Source organism: Pristis pectinata, chromosome 19 (genome assembly GCF_009764475.1).
Source record: "Pristis pectinata isolate sPriPec2 chromosome 19, sPriPec2.1.pri, whole genome shotgun sequence".
Taxonomy (NCBI): Eukaryota; Metazoa; Chordata; class Chondrichthyes; order Rhinopristiformes; family Pristidae; genus Pristis; species Pristis pectinata.
The window spans coordinates 36,363,055-36,385,186 of record NC_067423.1 but is presented as its reverse complement, the minus strand read 5'-3'; the positions used below and the strand labels follow the sequence as shown (position 1 = coordinate 36,385,186).

The 22,132-nt window shown below is 38.7% G+C and overlaps 1 protein-coding gene across 2 annotated transcripts in view; it reads right to left on the bottom strand.

Moving 5' to 3' along the window:
- plekha5 (pleckstrin homology domain containing, family A member 5) overlaps nt 1–22,132 on the bottom strand; it is a 211,906-nt gene that overhangs the window by 106,196 nt on the left and 83,578 nt on the right. Inside the window, exons 4-5 of one of the 2 annotated variants that reach the window (XM_052033631.1) lie at nt 11,649–11,732; nt 486–517 (exon numbers count right to left, since the gene is read on the bottom strand). In XM_052033631.1, the coding sequence (XP_051889591.1) occupies nt 486–517; nt 11,649–11,732 (116 nt within the window). The remainder of the gene's footprint in view (nt 1–485; nt 518–11,648; nt 11,733–22,132) is intronic. The other variant, XR_007957809.1, reaches the window with a different exon arrangement.

The following is a 22,132-nucleotide window of genomic DNA, read 5'->3' as shown; positions in this document are numbered from 1 at the left end:
TTCAGTGGAGAAACAAAACAATTTCTTAGAACTAGGTGCCCAAATCATTAAGATCACAAATGAAAGCAAAATTAAAACATGGTCTATGGATTGTAGATTTCAAATGAATAAAAGAGCAGGAGGTTAATGATAAATCTGGACAAAATATTGGTTAGGTTGCAGTTGAAGCAATCCCCAGTGTTGTGAAGCTTCATAGTTGAAGAGTATCAAGGTTTTAGAAAAGATTCAACTCATGGAATTAAAAAAGATTCATGGGGTATGGATGAGACTGATAATCCCACACCTATGGCCTTTGGATTGAATGAACTGCTAGGCCACTTCAAAGGACTGCTTAGAGTCAACCACACCACTGAATTACTCCATGATCATAGCAAAGTTCCTTCTCCGAAGGGCAGTAGTGAAACAGATAGGTTTTTTAGAACAAGCTACCAATTTCATGGTCACTGTTGCTATCACTATCTTTTATTCCAGATTAGTTAATTAACTCCTTTTAAATTCCAGAGACACTGTAGATGGACTTAACTCATGCCTTAGATTATTAGTGCAGGTAATGTATTACCTCTTCAGTAGCACCAGAATACCAGAGTGAAGAGACTGAGTTGTGACAATGCATGAAAAATCAGAACTACATTTATTGAGGCAGACATAGTTAAGGGATGACTCCACTAATGAACAATTTTAAATGAGTTTGAGAGGCTGAAGGTATGCTACTCATTAATAGGGCAGCAAGTTTGCCCAGCAAATCTTCATCCTAAACGATGGCATAGTTGGAGACAAAATCCAACAATTGTCAAATTGTACCCCAATTAATACTTAAATACTTTGGTGACTCAGTATTGAAAATACAACTAGAAAAGGAGGTAACCACATAACTTTGATACCAGCATCCAAGCCTTTATGATGTGTGATCGTATTTCTGGCTTTCACCCAAGCTGACAATTCTTCCCCACTGATATTTATCCTCAGGAATAGTGATGAGTAAGGATGCAAGAGGAAGGGAAACACACTCCTCTGGGATGAGGCAGGAAAAGAGACAAGGGACAGAAGATGGGCAGAAAGAAGAAAAAAACATGAAAAATGGCAAATGGAAGAAAGTCATTCATACGCCTTACCACATGGCTGAACACACTCAATAGTGATTCCAAAAAAACTCCATTTCCTTAAACATAGCCAATCCAGACAATGTACTACAAACGAGTGACCAGTTAAACAGTTCCTCGGTTAAGAGAAAATACATGAACAGAATATCATAGTTTCTTGAAAAATAAACATGACCTTTAATGTATACCATGAAGGACAGTAAAAACCTGAGATTAATGCTGTCTACAAAAACAGTCTTTCTTCACATTAACAGGGCCATCATTTTGGTTTCAGCTGTGTGGGCTTTGAAAAGGGTATCAATTCCATTTTTCCCTGAAGGAATGGGTTAAGTACACTGAAACTGGCAATTTTGTCTGAAATCATTGCTTACAATCTTCAATTAAAAGTCCTTTGCAAGATAAAGAAGCTGAAAAAGATCATATAAAGCTCCATTGCATAAAATAAGTCTTTTTCTCATTTCATCATGCTGAAGTCTTCACAGAATTAGGCTCAAGCGTCTTTATTTTTAAACTGCCCACAACAGCGAGATAAGCAAGCACATTCATTAGATAGGGTGGGGATAAGAATACCCACAATGAATCGAAATTTTTATAAACTGGTTAATTTTTAGTTAACCACAATCCCAAGAATAAACTCATCATCCCTTGTGCAACATTTAGTGCTGCTTCTGCCTTATCTGATACAGTATTGCCAAACCCTATTGCCTAAAAATCTAATTAATTGCTTTCCTGTAGATTGAAGAAAGATCTGACCAACAACCAAATGTGCAGTTTAAAACATGCAGTCATCACTGATTCAATAAAGACTGTAAACCCAACTTTTTACTGTTTTGCATTATTAGTGGTTAGAGAATTTAAATAACATTGCTGGCAGGTCTCGCAGCATCTGTAGAGAGAAAATTGAGTTAACGTTATAGGATGATGACCTTTCATCCAAACTGACCAGTCTCCAAACAAACAGGAATGGCTGGTTATCTGAAATTGTTGAAGTCACTGCTGAGTCCTGAGGGCTGTAACATGCCTAGCCAAAAGATGAGATGTTGTTCCTTGAGCTTACACTGTTCCATTAAAGCCCAACGTATGAGGAAAAAAAACAAAGAGGTCAGCTTGCAAGTGGGATGAAGAATTAGTGACAGGTAGCCGGTAGGTGAGGGTCACCCTTGTGGATTGAATGGAATTGTTCTGCAAAGTGAACATGCAATCTTCTTGGTCATTCCAATGTAAAAGGGACTATATTTTGAGCCCCAAATACAGTCAACTAAACTGGAAGTATAAATTAACTGCTGCTTCACCTGGATGATGGGAAAGGAAGAGGGAAGAGCAGTAGTTGCATCTCTTGCTGTTACACGAAAAGGCAAGTTGGTGTTGGTGGGAATATAAGAGTAAGCCAGGAAGTTGCAGAGTAAAGGTTTCTTTTGGATGCTGGAAGAGAAGAGGTGGCATTTTGTTGAAGACAGTGGAAGTCATGAAGGCAACCACAACAGGGACTTGATTCTTGCTCTGGGTGAAAGGAGAAGAATAAGAACTGAAGCGCGGAAAAAGAAACGTCTACTATCCCTTTGCATCCACAGATGCTGCTTGACACACTGACTTCATCCAGCAGTTTATTTTTAGACAATAGCTTGCGCCCTTGCAGGTCCACATATCTCCATCTTTGATTTGAAGTGAGTGGAGTTAATGATGCTCAAGTACCGACTTTCCAATTCACTTGCACTCCAAGCCAGAAGTTCTTAGGCTGTGACACAATGTTCTCCATCGTGCTCAATTTCCTGTATGAGTTTCCCTTCCCTGCACCATTCAAAAGAACCCACTCTCATCATTCCTGGTCGTCAGCACACCTGGACTGTGGAAACATCTGCAGGAGGTAGGCTGGATTGCAACGTGTCCCTTTTATCCCCCCTTCAATCTCACAAATCGATTTATTTCAATTCCAAGTGATTTACAAAAATGTGAATGCCTTACCATCAATGATGCTGCCCGACTCTCCTGATTCAGGCCCTCGAAACATCATGCAACCTGTTATTGCACTGTTATTCCATCCTTCCCCATTACCCAATCCAGTCTTCTCCACAACTATTACGGGTCTTAAGTCACTGCCGAGAGGATGATAGGCAAGCTGCTTGTGGAAGTGCCACAGCTGCCTGCAGCTTTCAATTATGGACATTCCAGTCAAGTTTGGGCTGGAATGCCAGCCCTAGTGCACATTGTGCTGTCTTTCTATCCACAAAAGGAGAAACAAAGCCAGGGCTCCTCAAATGACAGGGGAGATAGAGAATGCGATGAAGCAAAAAACAGGGTGTTGGGTACGTGTCAGTTGAATTTTTCAAGCAAGAACCAGGCAAAATACAGTGAGCTGTGAAGGGAAGTAAAGAGGAAAAAGGAAAATAAGGCTGGTAAAGAGAGAATCACAGAATAGAACAGCAATTAATTTGTTATGTGTGAAGTTTTAGAAACCATAATCAGGAGGGGAAAAAAATGACAGGTACTTTGAGATGTTTGAGTTAATAAAGGGGAGGTAGGATAAGTTTGCAAAATGCAGATCATGTTTGACTAAGAATTCAGTTTTTTTTAAAGAAAGAGCAGTGAAAATTGATTAAATAAACACAGGACTACAGGAATAGAACAGAAGAATGAGATTGACTGGTTGACATCTGACTGCATACATCCAGTTTATTCTCTGTATTAAGTCACAGACCAGCAACTGCCTTTGACAGCCAGTGAGCTGGGAGCTAGGCCTCACCATCCAGAGACAGAGCCAGCCACTTACAGTTGGAAAAGTCCCGTGTGGTGGAGGGCCTCGCCAATCAGTGGGGATCCGGCATTTGTCAGAGGTTTGAGCCCGGGACCATCCTGGAAGAAACAGTGTGATCCAAGGACTGATTGTCTGCCAGTCATCTGAAGATCAGGTCCATTAAGTACCTGGGTATAGTACAAAAATTTAATCTTTTTGATATTTCCAATGAAACGTGAAAATATCGTGAGAACTTCTTCATTATTCTGACAAATTTATTTTGGAGATTCTTTGTAATTCTTTCAGATGCATGTTGGTTCTGGATATGAGGCAGCGATAGAACCTGGAAAATAAGACTTGTTTGTCTTTCATGACTTCTATGGAACAATTGAAGTTTTGATGCTTCTTCAATACTTGTCAAGACAAAGAAGCACTTCTACATAAGCTTGTCAGTATACAGACTACACTGTATAAAGCATGTATGGAGAATACTGCTCTCTCTCAATCTGACCTTCATTAACAGGTTAGAACATAAGAACGGGAAGCTGAACTAGGCCAGCCGCTCTCTGGTGCCTGCTCCATCATTCACAAAGACCACTGCTGATCTTTTACCTAAACACCACTTTACTGCATATCCCTCAATCACCTGAATATCCAGAAAACTACTGATTACTGTCATGAATATACATAATAACTGAGCCTCCACAACCCTCTTGCATGGAGAATTTCAAAGTTTCACCATCAACTGGGTAAAGAAACTTCTTCCCATTTCTGTCCTGAATGGCCAATCCTCATTTCGAGATTGGGAACCCTGATTCTAGAGACACCAGCCAGGGGAGACGTCGTCCTGCATCCAGCCTGCCAAACCATGCAAGAGCTTTGTATTCTTCCATGTGATAACTTCTCATTGTAAATAATGAGACTGTGATAAAAATTGCACAAGTACAGCTGACTTGCACATGGAGGTATCTTGTCTGCCTTTTGCAGTCACTGCCTTTAAAAAAGCTGACAGAAAGTAGTAAGTTGATGGAAAAGACTGACGAATGAAGCGCCATGCTCAAATTGCCAAGTGCACAAGATAAATAACACCAACGTGCTGAGTGCATTTAAAAATGGTGCTGTGAAGTAAAGAGCCTTGGGGATTCCATATTTATGAAGGTAACTGAATATTTTGTTTCCAGTTGTGTATCCTCAAACTGCCACATCATGGGATTAAAATATGTAAAACAGTTGCCTTTTTAGTGTAAAAATTCCAACCAGTATGAGGTAATGGGAAAATGAAATACAGAATGGTATAAAGAGTCCAATGTCTATTACTTCCATCCTCCATTTCATCTGGTCTGAATGCACAATATGTATTTGAATAAATCAAAATATACATGCAATTAGCCTGAAGAGGTCAATATTTTTCAGTCCTTATTACTAAATATCTACAAAACCACCAAGATGAAGAAATGGGACACAGTCCTTAGCATTTGGACAAAACAAAATGGAAGCAGTGGGTCCTTGCAGTATAATTCTGAATTAAGCCTGTTAGAAATCCTAATTATAACTTGCAAACTGCTTACATCAATAAAAAATTCCTCGTGCATCTCTTTTACTATAATCAGCATGCATAATTATACACAGTTTATTCTAACAATAAAATTCTTTTATTCTCACCACTGAGATTGCAGATCACTCAAGCAGTCAGAAATAATTTCTGCAGACTGTGATTCAACCGAGAAACATACCCTACAATTTTACCTTTTGTATATAGCGATTGCCTTTGCAGTAAGATTGGATTGTCAGTAGAACTTCAAGCTGCCTAACAAGGGCGCAGTTAATTAGGAATGTTTTCCAAAATAAGATTAGACCTTCTCATCCTGGTTTTCACTCATTGTTGTGGTAAACCTGTTTCTTTTTCCAAACAAAAGTTGGTGCAGGCAGCACACATGCATTATATAGTTTTAGCAACAAAATTCAATGTGCTGGGATGTTCTATTGCCTCCCTCTCAGAATACTCAAAAATAAATGTTCAGTGATAGCTGTAACCAGTAACCCATAATTACCAACCCCAGTAAATACTGGTAACGAACCAGCCCAAATTATATTTAAAACAAGCAAGCATGTAGCTTATTAAAATGAATGATTTCAGTCCCTAAAAATGAAGCACTTCCCTCTGTTATTGGTCCAGTATCAGTATTATGGACTATCAGCATGATAGGCCACATTTTTGGAGACTGGGACCTTACTGTGGTCTTAAGTTAGTATTCCATTTGTGCCAAAATAAATGGTGAGCACCATTAGCCTTACCACTGTTTTAGTCTGCAATTAATTCTTAAGTATTACCCAAACTAACTCTACTTCCATAATGCACATTGGGTCGAATTTTGAGAGCAGATCTGTGACTCTTGCAAATCAGTCAGTTAATTTGGAGGTATTTACCCAGAGAGTGGTTGGGGCATGGAATGCACTGCCTGGAGTGGTGGTGAAGGCAGGTACATTGGTCAAATTCAAGAGATTGTTAGATAAACATATGGAGGAATTTAAAATAGGGGGATATGTGGGAGGAAGGGGTTAGATAGTCTTAGGTGAGGTTTAAAGGTTGGCACAACATGGTGGGCCGAAGGGCCTGTATTGTGCTGTACTGTTCTATGGTTCTATTTAGTACCACAGAAGGCTTGAGTTACAAGGACAGACTGGATAGGCTGGGATTTTCTTCCAGGGAACTTTGGAGGCTGAAGTGACCTTAGAGAGGATATAAAATCATGAGGGGCACAGATAGGGTGAATGATCACAGTGTTTTTCCCAGGGTCGGGGAGTCTAAAACTATACAGTGTAGATTCAAGCTGAGAAGGGAAAATTTTAAAAGGAACATGAGGGGCAACTTTTTCCACACAGAGGGTGGTGCTATGTGGAACAGGCTGCCAGAGAAAGTGGCAGAGATAGGTACAACTTCAATGTTTAAAAGGCATTTGGAGAGGAACATGGAAAGAAAAGGTTTAGAGGGATTTGGGCCAAACGCAGGCAAGTGGGACTAGCTAAGGTCACCAACTTGGTCAGCATAAATGAGTTGGGCCCAAGAGCCTGCTTCCATGCTGTATAACTCTACGACTCCACACTCACCAGGTACTGATTGAATCTATTTACATTGATGCAAAACAGACGTTTTCAACCCCCTTTGTCTGTGTTGGATATAAATGTTCGACCAGACACTGCTCTTTAGTCTGAGAAAGGCTGCCTTCAGTTGAACTCTTCTGTTGTCTGCTCAGTGTGATCTGAATTATAGTACTTGCAGAAACACCAAAGAAAGCCTTTGGCCTACAAGTAGTTAAACTATTGAAAAATCATTCAATTATAAAATCAGTTTTCCTGAACTAGTAACGCAACTTCTACAAATAATCAAGAACAGGAACAAGACCAACAGACCTAATTAGGGCTACAGTAGCATAGTGGTATTCTGGACCATTATCCTGAAACTCAAGCCCAAAACCCATCATGACAGCTGAGCAATTTAAATTCGAGTAATTCAATAAGTCTGGAATTTTTTTTAAAAAAGCAAGCCTCAGCAATAGGAACCATGAAACCACCAGACTGTCATAAAAACCCATCTGGCTCACTAATGTCCTTCAGGGACGGAAATGTGCCATCCTAATGCAGTTTGGCCTAAATGCGAGTCCAGATGTGGTTGACTCATAGGTGCCTCCACACCTCAGGGGTAATGAGGGATGGATAGTAAATGCTCACATTACAATGACATCCACATCGCATCCACAAACACAGAACAAAAAACCTGCAACTAGAAATCCTGAACTAGAAATTACAAATGCAGCCTTTCAGGGCATTTGGAGATTTAGATTTTCTGGGAGAAATAATACAACTGGTTCCCTTTGACCTAATTAAAACTACTTTCCTTTTTAATAATTTTAAACTGCAAATGAAATGGATCACCTGGCACCCAGTGAGATGGCATGTATAGTTCCACTGTTTTCTTTTTATAAAACTATCCAGTAAAATATTAAACCAAGTTGCATCATCAAACTAATAATATGAATAATAAAGTTATCACATAGTTGAACAGGATATTATTTTAATCGATATGTTTTACAAGTAATGTGCTCAGATGCAAATCTTCCAAAGTTTAATGTTTCATTAGACATGTAAATACATTTTGCATAATATTTCAAAGTGTTCTGGTTTCTAAGCTCTGATGAAGCGGAGGGAAACTCTGAAATGCACATTAGATTTAAAAGGATTAACTTAATGGCTGAAGCAGATGGCGTGGGTATAGATTACAGACACTCTGCACATTTTAAAACCATGAGCTGCCATTAATCGACAGCTGAGAACAAGTCCCATAATTGATCCAAAATAGATGGCAATAGGCTGAAATTTACAAATACCAAATAAACGACAAGAAAATTTGTATTAGTCATTGTGCAAGATTAACCCACACAAGTTTTTGAACAAAGATCTTCCAAATTTTGTAAAAATATAACCAAACTTTGTGAAGATCATTCTTCATATGACAAACAAGTTGGTCAGAGTTGTGAGGGCATTGGCTGGAAACTATCAAACTGAGCCCAATCCTTATAAACCAAAGCCTAAAAACCAAAAGAAGCTAAAGCTTCTTTCCCCTTCTCTTTCATCCTGATAAAAAAGCTGAAAGCACAGAAGTAACATGAAGAATCAGAAAATAATGTGAAAATATAGTTGGCCTTAAAGTTAAGTGACATACAAGCTTTTATGGCAATCACATCTTAAAATGTGCCTATACAAGATCACATCATAGGGGAAAATACTTGGGACACAAAAGTTTACACCAGCGATGGAGTTAGAAATTACTGAAAAGAGATACAAAGGCCAAAGTCATGGTATTTATTTTCTCATGGGGGAAGGGGTGTGCCTGCAGGCACCAACGTTTCAAAGAAGCAGCTGCAATCATTCTCAAAGAAAAGACCTTTGACAAAGAGAGCAGCTGAACATGCTCCAGAAAGTTTCTCTGAAGAGAATGACATTTTGCACATTACATTTCAACATTTTGTTAGCTGTATCTTTTCTGCAGGGCAAACAAAAATACAGTACGTATAAAATGATCCACAGACCATCGGCTCATTTTGAAATTTGTTTTAAATCTCAGGTTTACGCACAACCAACAGCAGGCAGAAATGTTTCCAGAATTACTGGTCTGAAATGGTCCAGTTGATCAGATTAGTTTTAATGGAGGATTATCAGGTTGATTTTGAATCCCCAGTTCCTGCAGGGAAAATTTAATTTTCTGCTGAAATGAAAATGAGCTGACAATTGGGTGGATTACCGTCAGCTTACAATGCTGGCAGTTGCCCTGGATGATACATAGTACAAGATCAACAAGGCCTATTGTAGCCATCCTGGTCAAGATAAATTAATTTGCCACAGATTCAGAATCAAGCTGGTGCATCTGACCTGCATGCCTTAGAGATAGACTGGAAGTTGCCTGTAACTACAAGGCTTTCAAGGGAGATCTCCCGAGGACTTTTCCACACAAACTATACTAATTTACAGTAAGTGGCAAAGTTTATAGGACATGCAGTCCCAGCACTCAATACAGCTGCTGATGGGAAAACATTGACCAGATATACAGTTCTGAATAGGGCTTTTTATACAACACTGCAATGGGATGAATTTATGAAAACACTTCTCATCCGCAGATGACAATCCTTGTTACCATGTGATAGTTGAACAAAATAGTTTTTCATTAAATCAGGAAGGGGATTTTCACAAGACTATTGTCAAGATATTCCATTATATCATGCTGTTTTTCTCAGCATTATGTGCTGAAAATTGATCTTTTTCTGCTGTGAAACATGCAAATAACTTTCGCTGGGTCCATTTGTGTCACTCTGGAAATTTTCTGGGTGTGTCCCAACACAGGTGACCCCCGTGTTACTGCTTATTGGGTGACAGAAATTTGCCCTAACAGAATTTACAAATCACAACACACAAAGTGAGATATGGAATAACATTTGCTCTCACGGAGGTGTGTGGGGAGAAAAAAGTAACTAATCAACACAACTTATTTTTCAACTCTCTTTTCTTGACATATGCACTAATGATGTGGCTTTTATAGAAAACCACGATATGGACTGCTGTTATTATTGCAACTCTCATCTTCCATAGCTCGTTATATGGGAAATATGCTTGGACAAGGAAATACAAATAATGGACCCTTTTGCAGCATTGCAGGGAAACTTGCATACATTTTCCCTGGAATGAACGTAGTTGTGCAGAATGAGGATAAACAGGTCTTCCCAGCACAACACCAAATTGGGATGACTGTCAGGTAACCACCCTGATCACCCTCGTGCTCCCAGATCCTAAGGCTGTGGCCGAGAACACTACCCAACCGCCACCAGTGGCCCCCTCCACGGCGCAAATTGGCTGCCACCCCACCCCCAGCTATCCATCACCGTAGAACTCAGCCCCAACCTCTGACCTTCTATTAACCCAACCAGCCACCATAGTGATTCCTGTCCCACCCATCCCAACTCCCTCTGGGCCATCAATTATCGCTGAAATCTGAACCCCATCCAGGCTACAGAAGATGAATGATTGGACCTCTGGCCACCATTCATTTTGACCCCTTCAAATCTGATCTCGAAAGAAAATATTGGCTGGCATATTGTTGCTATCAAAAGCGTGTAAAGCCTGACTGAGGACTAATTGAAGTTGCAGAGACTGCTGGTGACTGAAGTGGTTGTTCGTGCTCTGCTCCCACAGCCATTGCTCATAATCCTTTGGGTGTGGCAGAATCTCTGGATTTATGTATCTCATCACTAATTCCACAAAGAGGAAAACTGATACGAGCATGCAAAAACCTAACTCATTTTAAAAATGAATCTGTGCCATTTCAAATGGTTCTCTTTTAATAAAACATCCATTCGACAGTTTGGGAAGTTTACAATTTCAGTGAGACACTAAATATGTGCACATAACAAGAATGCTTGGTTTTTGTAGCTCACAGAAATGTATTTAAAATTAAAGCCTGTAATTTTTAGTGACCCCAGTTTCTACTGTAATACCATTGTTTAAAATGAATACTCACAGCATCCGAGGGCTACTTCCACTGACTGACCTTATTCTGCAATATAAATCATTGTGGCTTAATTGAAGTGCTTTTAGAGGACAAGGACCAGGACAAGCAGAAAGAGAGAGAGCCTGGGGCCACTATTTTGGACCTTCAACCATCTGCTCTAAGATATACAAGTGACACACATGCTGGAAGTCCATTTGACCTGTTTAGGAGCTGGAAAGAGGAATTGCAAGCTTCCAAAGATAGCTCCAGTAAAGAGGAATATTTGGGCGTCCAGCATTAAAAAAGTCAGATGAAAGTTAGGCAAATTCTCATCATCTAACATAAACTTGCTGTTAGGAATAGACTGTTTATTGAATTCTTAGTTGCAGGACATAAAAATGTCATATTTTCCCCGAAGTTTTAGCAAAAATTATAGAAGATTAAGGTCAAAAAATGTTGGCAAACACAAAGTCACTGAACATTTGGATGCAATTATGGTCAAACAATAAACTGCTATGAATACTCCGCAGAAATTTCAATTACAGTGTAATATTTTTGTGCTGCCTTCCCAGAAAAAAAAGTATTCAATTTAAAAACCACATTGGGAACTAAACCACAGAGTGAAAATTTAAAAACATCTGCAAGCAGTGAAATTAATTGGACAAGAATGTGGAATATTTCTAAGTCAGCAAATTAAACATTTAGAATTTTGCCTTTGCCGACTTTCAGCTGTTCACATAAATACTGTAACAAAGCACAGAAGGAGAAAGTTGTGACTTACTCGTCGTTCATGACAAATATACAGTTTTCTTGCGATGTATGTCCTGTCACTGGATGTTTGCAAGTTACCTTCCACTCATTGTGACTGCAGAAGAAGAAAATATGTGTCAGTTCGCTTTACTAATATTATAATTACTTTGCATCTCACTTCTCTCTGGATCACACACTCATGCATACAGTGTACAAACAGTACAGTGATCAGATATCCACCTCTTGGAGCCAGCCTTAATCTTTAAATGCAAAGCAAACTGCTCAAATTTACCCCAGATGAACCGGTCCTGTGGTATATAACCACTAAGCACAACCTTAATGAATTTGCCTGTACTGGACAGAAGTACATTTGGACTCAAACTGCTATTTTATCATTCTGATCAGTTGCAAAATTTAAAATGAACCTGGATGAAATTCATATTCAAACAAACAAAGCCAGGCAGCATCCTTGGAGAAAATAAGATGGTCAACGTTTCGGGTCAGGACTTTTCTTCAAGACTGAAGATAGGAAAAATGGGAAGCCCAATTCCCCTTTTCCTATCTTCAGTCCTGAAGAAGGGTCCCGACCCAAAACGCTGACCACCTGCTTTTCTCCACGGATGCTGCCTGGCCTGCTGAGTTCCTCCAGCATCGTGTTTTCATCAAGATTCCAGCATCTGCAGTCCTTTGTTTCTCTTCAAACAAACTGAACTAGTAAAGGACGGACTGGTCTGCGTGAAGAAAATCTACCTGTTTAAAAGGCAAAAAAAATAATTCTATAGCTGTCAAAATCCAAATCAGAAAATATTCAAAACACAATCAGCATGAGAACCCTTCTGTGAACCTAACAGTTCTGAAGAAATTTATACATAAAATAATACTATTCTCTCCACAGATAATTGCAGATCTACTGAATGATTCCAGCATTTTCTTTTCCAATTCACAGAATACAGATAATCTCACATATCGCAAAGGAGTGCATCAGAGTGATACAATATGTAGAGCAGATATCCATTCAGAAGCAATTAACCTTCTGTCAGACCTAGTTAAAATAAATCCTGAATATTTGCCATTGTAATGTTCAGTAAATGGAGGAGCATTTTGCATTGTTGCTTTACAAACATTACCAGCTCAAACCAGATAAAGGAATGAAAGCAAAAGGTAACAGAAAAAGTGGAATGGCTACTTATTTCCCCTGAGTGAATGGCAGCAATGAAAATTAAACAATGGAAACCATTTTACCAAATGGTCTTCATGCAACAAACTTTGGAGCGTGAACATAAAATCAGAACATAGAGCAGATGTAGTGGAGTTGTGTTTTGTTTCTGAATAACAAGGCAGCAGACCCAGCTATCATATCCACTTATTGCTACCGGCAAAATCAATGTCCTGACTAATCTTGCTTGACTTGTCACAGTAATATCTCTAACTTCCATTACCTTAATCAAGGCTGACATTGCTGTTCTTCAGAACATTAGTCACCTTCTGATTTTGTCAGGTCACACCGTTATTTCAACCTACTCTGAACTGGCAGGAAGAAGAAGAAATTCACTACCTTCACGTGATCATTAGGGCTGAATTCTTTTAACATTCCTGATGATGTGACCTGTGGCTTGATGTTCAATAACAGGCCAGCTCTCACTGTCTCATCTTTGCCTTTCATAAGATTTTTCAGATGCTCTTTTCTTTTGGCTGACTGGGTTTTATCATCTGCAGATCTTAGTGGTTGATGCTTTGACCTTTTACTTTGATTTCTGCCTCAGCTTCTTTCATAAGAGTCATACAACGTGGGAACAGGCCATTCAGCCCACCATATCTATGCCAATCTGTGGAGAGCCATCCACATCAATCCAATCTTCCAGCACTTGGCCGATAGCCTTCTATGACTTGGCAATTCAAATGCTCGTCTCGATAGTTCTTAAATGCTGTCAGTGACTCTGCTTCCACCACTCTTTCCATTTTTTTTACAAATTTCAGATGTGGTGCTAATTGCTCAAAATTCCACGGACAGCAAGGAAACCTATCCACTCTCCTCCGTGCCAAAGAGAGTTCCTGATCCCATGGAGCACCAATGCTCAAGAAAAGGATGATATGCGTTGATTGTTATATAGACAAACAAAGGATAAGAGATCATGCTTTGGTAAAGTGGAAGGAAAAAGATGATGAACAGCAAACAAGATGGATGGATGTGCTAAGAGGCGGCACTGGTATCCCTCCACAGCAGCTTTGGAATAAGGTTGGCAATAAGTCATCTTGGAGAGGGTTAATCTGTCAAATCATGTGAAATCAACATCCACTCAGAAGGATCAAACCTTGGAACATTTTCTTCAAATTCCTTTTCTGTGTTTTTTTAATTTGCCTTAAAATTAGCCTTGGGAGAGCATTGCACCAATGAAATATTTAAATTGTTCTTTCAGAATAATTGCCATATAAATACTAAATTCTAATACAGCACACTGCACCACATAATTTCATTCAGAGATCCTGGGTTTCTTCTTTCTCAACAAGGTAAAAGAAGGTGCCTAAAGTGAACAGAGTCTTCACCTACAGCAGCACTGCTTATCTCTTACAGAAGTCGTCGTCGTACTTTTGAGGCATGTGCAAGCACGATTACATCTTTATGTATCAGTATGAAGCAGCTGGCGACAAGTCAAATGCACAATTGACAGGATAGACTAACGTCATCTGAATGACAAAAAAATTCAGATGTTGGAAATCTGAAATAAAAACTAAAGAATAACACCTCATCTTACAACTTGGCCGATTACAGCCCTGAGAACTTCACACAGAATTCAGCCATTTCAGATAACCAACCTTTCCAGTTTGTAGTAGAACCATCCAGTTTTGATGAAAGGTCAAATTGAAACATTAACACTGTTATTTCTCTCTCAGCAGATGCTGCCTGACCTGTTCATCATTTCTATCATTCTGGTTTTATTTCTGATTTCCAACATCTGCTCTCTTTTGCTTCTCCAGTGTTTTCTCTCTCTCATCATTCCATCACCCCCACCCTGTTCTTTCACTCCTTTCTGTTTTCATTCTTCTCCTTTCTAATTATATCCTTCCAAATACATTGTGATTAACAAGCCTTTACATCCTCCCTCAGCCAGTATCACCACTGCTTGTGTCCTTCAGACTCTCTTGGTCTCCACCTTGTCACAGGCATTCCCTTAATTCCCTTAATTCCCTCCACTCCTCCTCCTCCTTTGCAACTTAAAACGTATTTGATTTCTGCACTTTCCCCAGTTCTGATGAAAAGTCATCAACTTGAAACACAAATTCTGTTTCTCTCTCCACAGGTGACTCTTTCCTGCTGAGTTTTTCAATAATTTCTGATGTTGTTTATCTCAATGAAAACATGGCAAGGAGAAAAAAAAATCGTTCTGCTCACCCACAGGTCCAAGTAAGATGTCATAATTATTTAATCAGCACTACCTCCCAGCACAGCCCCAGACACACACGGCCAACAACAAAATCTTTTTTCCAAGACCTGACAGTTTGGAGAAGTGCTTAAGGCTAATCATTTACTACTGTGAGACTAAATGAATCCTTTACTCTCGTCAACAAAAGAAAAGTAGTTTGTAATTATTTGCCGATGTGGATAAGCTCATCTTTTTGATGACCACTTGGTCTCTATATACTTGCATCATAATCTAAATTTGCGGCAGTCCCTGACTGGACTATGAAAAAGATATACTGCGCTGTGTTAAAGGCCTTTCACCAAAGAGCCCTCTTTACCTTTGCACTTACATGAAATAGACTGGTGGAAGTTTACAATATTATCTAATTTGATCATTCAGAAATAAAATTAAACCCATCAGAATTGAGATTGGTTAGCGTATTGGACTGGAAGCAAACTGCTGTTACTTTTGCTTATGATATGGTGTGCATAAACTTGAAGACATAAAAAACTACAATGAGTTCCCGATTTTCTTTTGGTGTCCCATCTACTAATGTACTGATGCAGTTACTCCATCAAGAAGTGATATATGTGCAGTCTCCAAATACTTTTTTAGTTTCCTCAGAAGGATCTCTCTGGGGTAGCTGAAGTTTTCTTTATTTAATACAAGTTATAGCTATTTTTGAAATGTGGTATTCTCTTCTACGACTATATTACCTGCCTTGATTTAACAATTCCTGTGACTAATGATCCAGAATTGTATTAAATCTGCCTTGGTTGCTTGCCCACTGAGATCAACACTGCCAGTAACTTACTGCCAGTAATGGTACTGGAAGGCTTTGAACAACAGAGGGAATGGAAGTTAATGCTGGAATACTCAACTCTATCAGAGTGCAGTAAATCAGTCATTACTCCAGCCTTGTTTCACACTAAATGTAAAGTTAAAACAGAAAATGCAGGAACCATTCAGCAGGTCAGGCAACAAATGATAAAGGATCTCTTTCCAAAGATGCTGCCTGACCCGCTGAGTGTTTCCAGCATTTTGTGTTTCAGCATTTCAGATCGCCAGCATCCGCAGGTTTTTTCCCCATTAGATGCACATTTAAGTTGGAGCGCTCATCTTCTGAGCAGTGACACCAGTAACTGTTTCAGGTGTAACTGTTAATACAGCAACAGAAGATCTGCCCAACTATTTTACAGAAATCTATGTCGAGGTCACAAAAGCGTGGGCAGCATGTCATGATTTTGAATATAAAACCAATCGTCAAAGAAAGCCGTAATATTCTTTGTTAGGATAACAGTTCCTACAAAGCCATTACATCAATAATGAAGAGTATCTACTGACTTGACTAATCCCAGTTCAGCTTTATGTTGCAAAATTGCAATGAGTAAGCCCTATTATTCGTTGCTTTACAGGAATTAATCAAAGTATCATCATTTGTGGAGCATATAACTCATAAAAGACATTCAGGTTTCAAGTGGACAATCAACCATGCTATCTCAAACATCTCCCTCCTACTTCCATGGAACTCACTCATCACTCCTAGGCTTTGGACTGAAAGCTATGTGAATCATCCCACTCACCCAATAGTAGAAATTACAATGAATGGCCTTATTCTTTTTAAAAATGTATTTATCATCAATTTGTCAACATAGCTGAATTGTTTCTTATCTGAATAATTACAAGAAGACCAGAGGCCAAACACATTGAAATTCAAAGACAGAAGGACCAGTTTTCACTATCAATACCTGTGATATGAAAACAATCAATGAAAGTGATCTTTGTGAAGGGGAATTGAGCACATGACCCTTAACCAACCTATCATGGCATGTGAAGATGCATAAACGGAGAACAACACTATCACAAAAGACCTTTGCTGATCAATTAAATTCAGAATGCTATAATAAAAATGCATTCTACACAGCAATTAGACCCTATAGTTCGGAGTGTGATTACCTCGATGGCTTAAGATCTGCCCCGTCTTTTTTGAAATCACATGATCTGGGCAGGATTTTCTGCATTTTCAGAGAGATGGGCAGCACAGTTCAATTAGTAGGCAGAACAGCATGTACACAGTTCTGCAAAGTTGAATCCACCTTTCTATTATAAAATTGCCTGAAGCAGAATATAACTGGGGTATAGAATCGACTTTGTCTAAATTGAAGCAGACTGTGCACCTTCCAGATGACAATTCAAGGTTGGCACCATAAGACCAACAGTAGTAACTACTGATTTCATCTCCCGAATTGGTTCATAACTTATCTGTGATATTGCCCATCTCACTTACATTATAGCTCCGTCAATAAAATTATAATCAGCCACATTGAGACTAAAGAGTAATTCCCCCAATTAACCAGGCTTTCTCTAGTTGGAGCAGGTTGCTTTGCTTCCTTCCCCAGAAGTCTGTTCGGCAACAGTTTGAAATGGAGGAATACTCAGCAGGGCTGCGGAAGAAGTAGAAAGTGCACATGCCTTTCTGCTGATTTGGTGGATTTGCCCAATTACACCCATTCATGTTCTCGAGGATCTCCATTAGGTCACCTTACACATCATGCCTCAATTCTCAAATCCACATTTTTTCCAATTGCAAAATTACTTTAAGTTTAAATTTGTTTAAAAAAAAAATGAACAGCAGTTCCTCAGATTCACAACCAAAATATCTATATGTTAAAAATATGATGAAGGCAACATGCAAGAGATTTGGAGTAGAAACCCACAATTTCTATTAAAACTGGAAGGGCCCCTATGAAATCTTATGTAATTATACATGAAGTATACAACACAGAAACATATTTTTAGCCCTACCAGTTCCATGTGATAATTATGCTTCATTCCAGCCTTCTACCCTCATCTACATCCATCAGCAGAAACCTCCATTCCAGTCCCCTTTATGGGCTTATCCATCTTTCCTTTAATGCTTCTTTGTCATTCATCTCAAATATCCCTGTGGTGTTATGTTCCACATACTCCCAATCCAAGACATTTTATTTCTTCATGTCTATCTCACACTAACAGCCTCGTTTTATACTTCCTTTCAAGTGGAAATATTCTCTCTGTGCTTACTTTAACAAAGCCCATCATAATTTTAAGACCAAACTCTTTTCTTACTCAGAAAAACCAGTCATGCTCTTCATCCTTCACTTGGTTCTGATATTATGCTTGTAAATATTTTTTCACTATCATCCTTTTTTACAATGTGGTGACCAAAACAGAGTACACTACTTCAAATGTGACCTCACTCAGCTATAATAAACATTTAGTCCAACTTCACTATTTTCCAATTCCATTTGCCTGGAGTTAAACCCTTGTGCTTGGTTTGCCTTTTATTGGCCTGATTAATCTGTCTTGTTAATCTGTCTTCAGCAATTTGGTTATTTGTATGAACAGATCCTTTTTGGCTTCAGCCCATTTTGATTATTATTCAAGTCATCCAGAACATCTTAACTTTGCTTACCAAAATGGAACATCTCAAAATGTCCCCTCTAGCAAGACCCCACACCATTAATCATCTGTCCATATCTTTTGTCATCAACTCACCTGGAATAGAAATGAACTTTCACTACCTTGTCAAATCTCAAATTCAAAACTTCTATTAGACCTTCCACTGAACACAAATACCAATATTTCAAAGTGTCTCACCCCATCTATCTCCCCTCATACAATTTCATTCTTTGCAATTTACAGTACATTTTTCCTGACTTTAATATCTTCTCTGTAATGGAATGTCCAATACCTAACCAAAAATCCTCACTGATAGTGGAAAAATAACCACAATTTGAGATGGCTTTTTTTTAAATGTTCACTCACTTGAGAGTCTAAATAAATGGATTCAGCTGCACATTTCAACTCTCAGTGCCGAATCTCCATTGTTACTCTTTTATCAAATTACTTGGATTTTTTTTTTTAATTTCCCCTTTCCACGGTGGGATTTGAACTCAAATGTCTGGATTAATGAGCAGTCACTTAACACTATGCTACCGTACTTTGGGACGCTGTGTTGACCCATATCCTGCAGCTGACATGATTGGCCTTCAACAATCACAACCACCTGCATTGGACTGGAGTCAATTTTAACCAGTGCAGGGTTTTCACCTTGATTCTTTCTGCCTTTCACTATATACACTTCAGTACATTTTGTCAAATGCTGTATTTATCTCGAGGGCAATTATAAGAAATTCAACTCTTTTTTTCATGTCTGGACCAAAACTGTAATCTTGTGGGGAGACACAAGAGACTGCAGATGCTGGAATCTGGAGCAACAAACTATTTGCTGGAGGAACTCAGAGGGTCGAGCAGCATCTGTGGGAGCAAAGAAATTGTTTTGACCCAAAATGTTGAAAATTTCTTTCCTCCCACAGATGCTGCTCGACCTGCTGAGTTGCTCCAGCAGATTTATTGCTGTAATCATGTGTTCTTGATAGAACCTAAACTGAGCAACAGTAAGTTGTTAGTAAGTGCTGCTTGATGGTATTGTCCATTTCATTTCCCATCACTTTGTGGTAGTAAATGGTAAGATTGGATTTTTTGTGATTTTTAGAGGGCATAATTGCATAAAAATAATTCTACAAATTGGTTTTGAATTCAGACTGGATTGCTAGAACAACAATTTTATGAGAAACTGCACATATTAACTTTTGTACAGTTTTGACATGAGTTGTAACATACTGATTCAAGGAAAATGCGGCACACAGCATATTTTACATTAGAATTTCTTCCAAGATTCTACCTTTGTAGAATTAATTCTGGAACAGAAAAATCTCACTCACTTGCACGTTAATCATTCAAGTGAATGATAATTTATAGGCCGAAGTCAACTCAGTTCATTGTACAACAGGGAGAATTTTTGAAAAAAAACTGCACTGCTTGCAAAAGCACTGGGCTACAAATTAATTGTATGGCCTGCAATCACAGTCTGTGTTCCAACCACACTAGTCGTTATATGTGCCAGATGCAGGGGGCTAATCTCATGGGTCTTCCTACCCCAGAGTCCAGAGTCCAGAGGTGTGGTCAAGATTGCAACTGGGCTCAGCTGATGCCACACTGAAGCCCTGTCTCCAAACCTTCCCTTACAAGTTTTCAAGCCAGGAAAGCAAGGGCTCTAAAAGCTGTCATTAATTTTAATGGTTTTTAAATGTTGAGAGACAATCAAGAACAAATTAAAAGCACAAAGAAACACTTCTAATAAAAACATTAAAGGAAAATAGTTATTAAACAAACATCTCCCGTTTATCTGAACCAGTGGCAAAAGTCAGCACAATTTGGCCCACAGTTGTTATCCACAAAAGGCACAGCAATCATTGCTAACACCTCACAGTTCCACCGACCCCGATTCAATCCTGACCTCCAGTTGTGTGCGTGTGGAGTTTGCACATTCTCCCCATGACTGTGTGGATTTCCCCGCATTCTCCGGTTTCCTCCAACATTTCCATATGCTGATTGAAGGTTAATTGACCACTGTAAATTGCCTTAGTGCAGGTGAGTGGATCAGGGTGGGGTTGTTGGGAAGTGATGGGAGAATAGGTTACAGGGAAGTGGGGGGATGTAAATGTGCTGAGAGGTAGAATGGACTGAATGGCCTCCTTCTACGTCACAAGGAAATATGAAGAAAAAGGTCATGCAGTAAATTCATAACCAAGGCCAGACATTTATAAAGTGCAATTAAACATTTTTATGCCAGTAAAGTAATGGCACAGCATACTGCACAAAATCTTACAGTAGCTTAACTTTTTAAACTGAGAAGTCATTCTTCATGTTTACTGTTGCACAACTGGATGAAGTTCACTTTTAGTTATACACTAAGGAATTCTACTACAAATTAATTTTTGAAGGCAGACAGAAGACTCCCGTATATGTCGAAGTTTCAAGGCATCAGCTAAACTTGTTACACAAGGAAAGCAAAATACCACTTCCCCACTCACTTTTTTCTTATTAAAGCACATGATTTCCCAATCTGAATAAAACAAAATCAAAATTAGTTTCAGAACAGACTGCTAACCCTAATCAATACAGACCTGTATGAATCAAGTTCTATTAATTTTACATGCTCTTTTGTTAATTAGTAAATGTTTGAGACTGGAAACCTTGGTCTAATATGAGAAACCCCATTAACAGAGCACAATTTAAAAAAATTGTGGCTGGAGAAAACTAGAAGAAAAACAGAAAATGCTGTAAACACTTGGTCGGTCAGGCAGCATCTGTGGTGAGAGAAAGAGAGTTAACATTTCAGGTCAAAGACCCTTTTGAGCAACAGGTGCTGCCTGACCTGCTGAGTGTATCCAGCATTTTCTGCTTTTATTTACCTCATAAGTACGTGTTATCTTTTGATCAGTAGCTCCTTAGACTTAGAAGCTAGAATCTCTTATGATTCTTATAAAAACATTTCTAATCTTATTGCAGAATACTCCATTAATTTATCAGGATTATCAACTTAAATTAACAGCATTAAATCTAAAGCTACAGTATGATTTTTTTCCCCAAAAAAACTGCATTAAAAAGAAAACAATACCAAATATAGTGGGTGAAAAATCAGTACATGCAGTAAAACTTTAATATCATATTCTGCACTTAATAGCACCCACAAATTGGTGACAATTTTGAAATTACCACATTAAAGGATTTAAAGTAAAGATTTCACATGAGAATTAACAGTACCACTCCGTATGCCATACCTTGGGGTTTGACCAAATTGGAATTTAAGCATCATCACCAAAGCGCAAGACCACGACGTGAGAAACTCTGATGTACCCTACAGATTCTTTATCCTCACATTAATCACACTAAAGTCACAAGTATGTTCTCACATACTCCTTCACCCAATATGTGTAAAAAGCTTCATTCATACTGTAAATCAGACTCATGAGAACAAAGAAAATGTTGTTGTACAGTCACTTCCATGAATAATCTTTACAAGGAACTGCCTCCAAATGTTGAAAAAAAACTGATAAAATACCAGGCTCAGAACTATATAATGGCAGCTTAACCATCTATAATAAAAGGGCACAAAGTACCTTAAGCACAATGCACTCGGTACTAACTTAATGTAACTGCACTGTGTAATGAATTGACCTGTAAGATCAGATTGTAAGACAAGTTTGTCACTGTACCTCAGTACGAG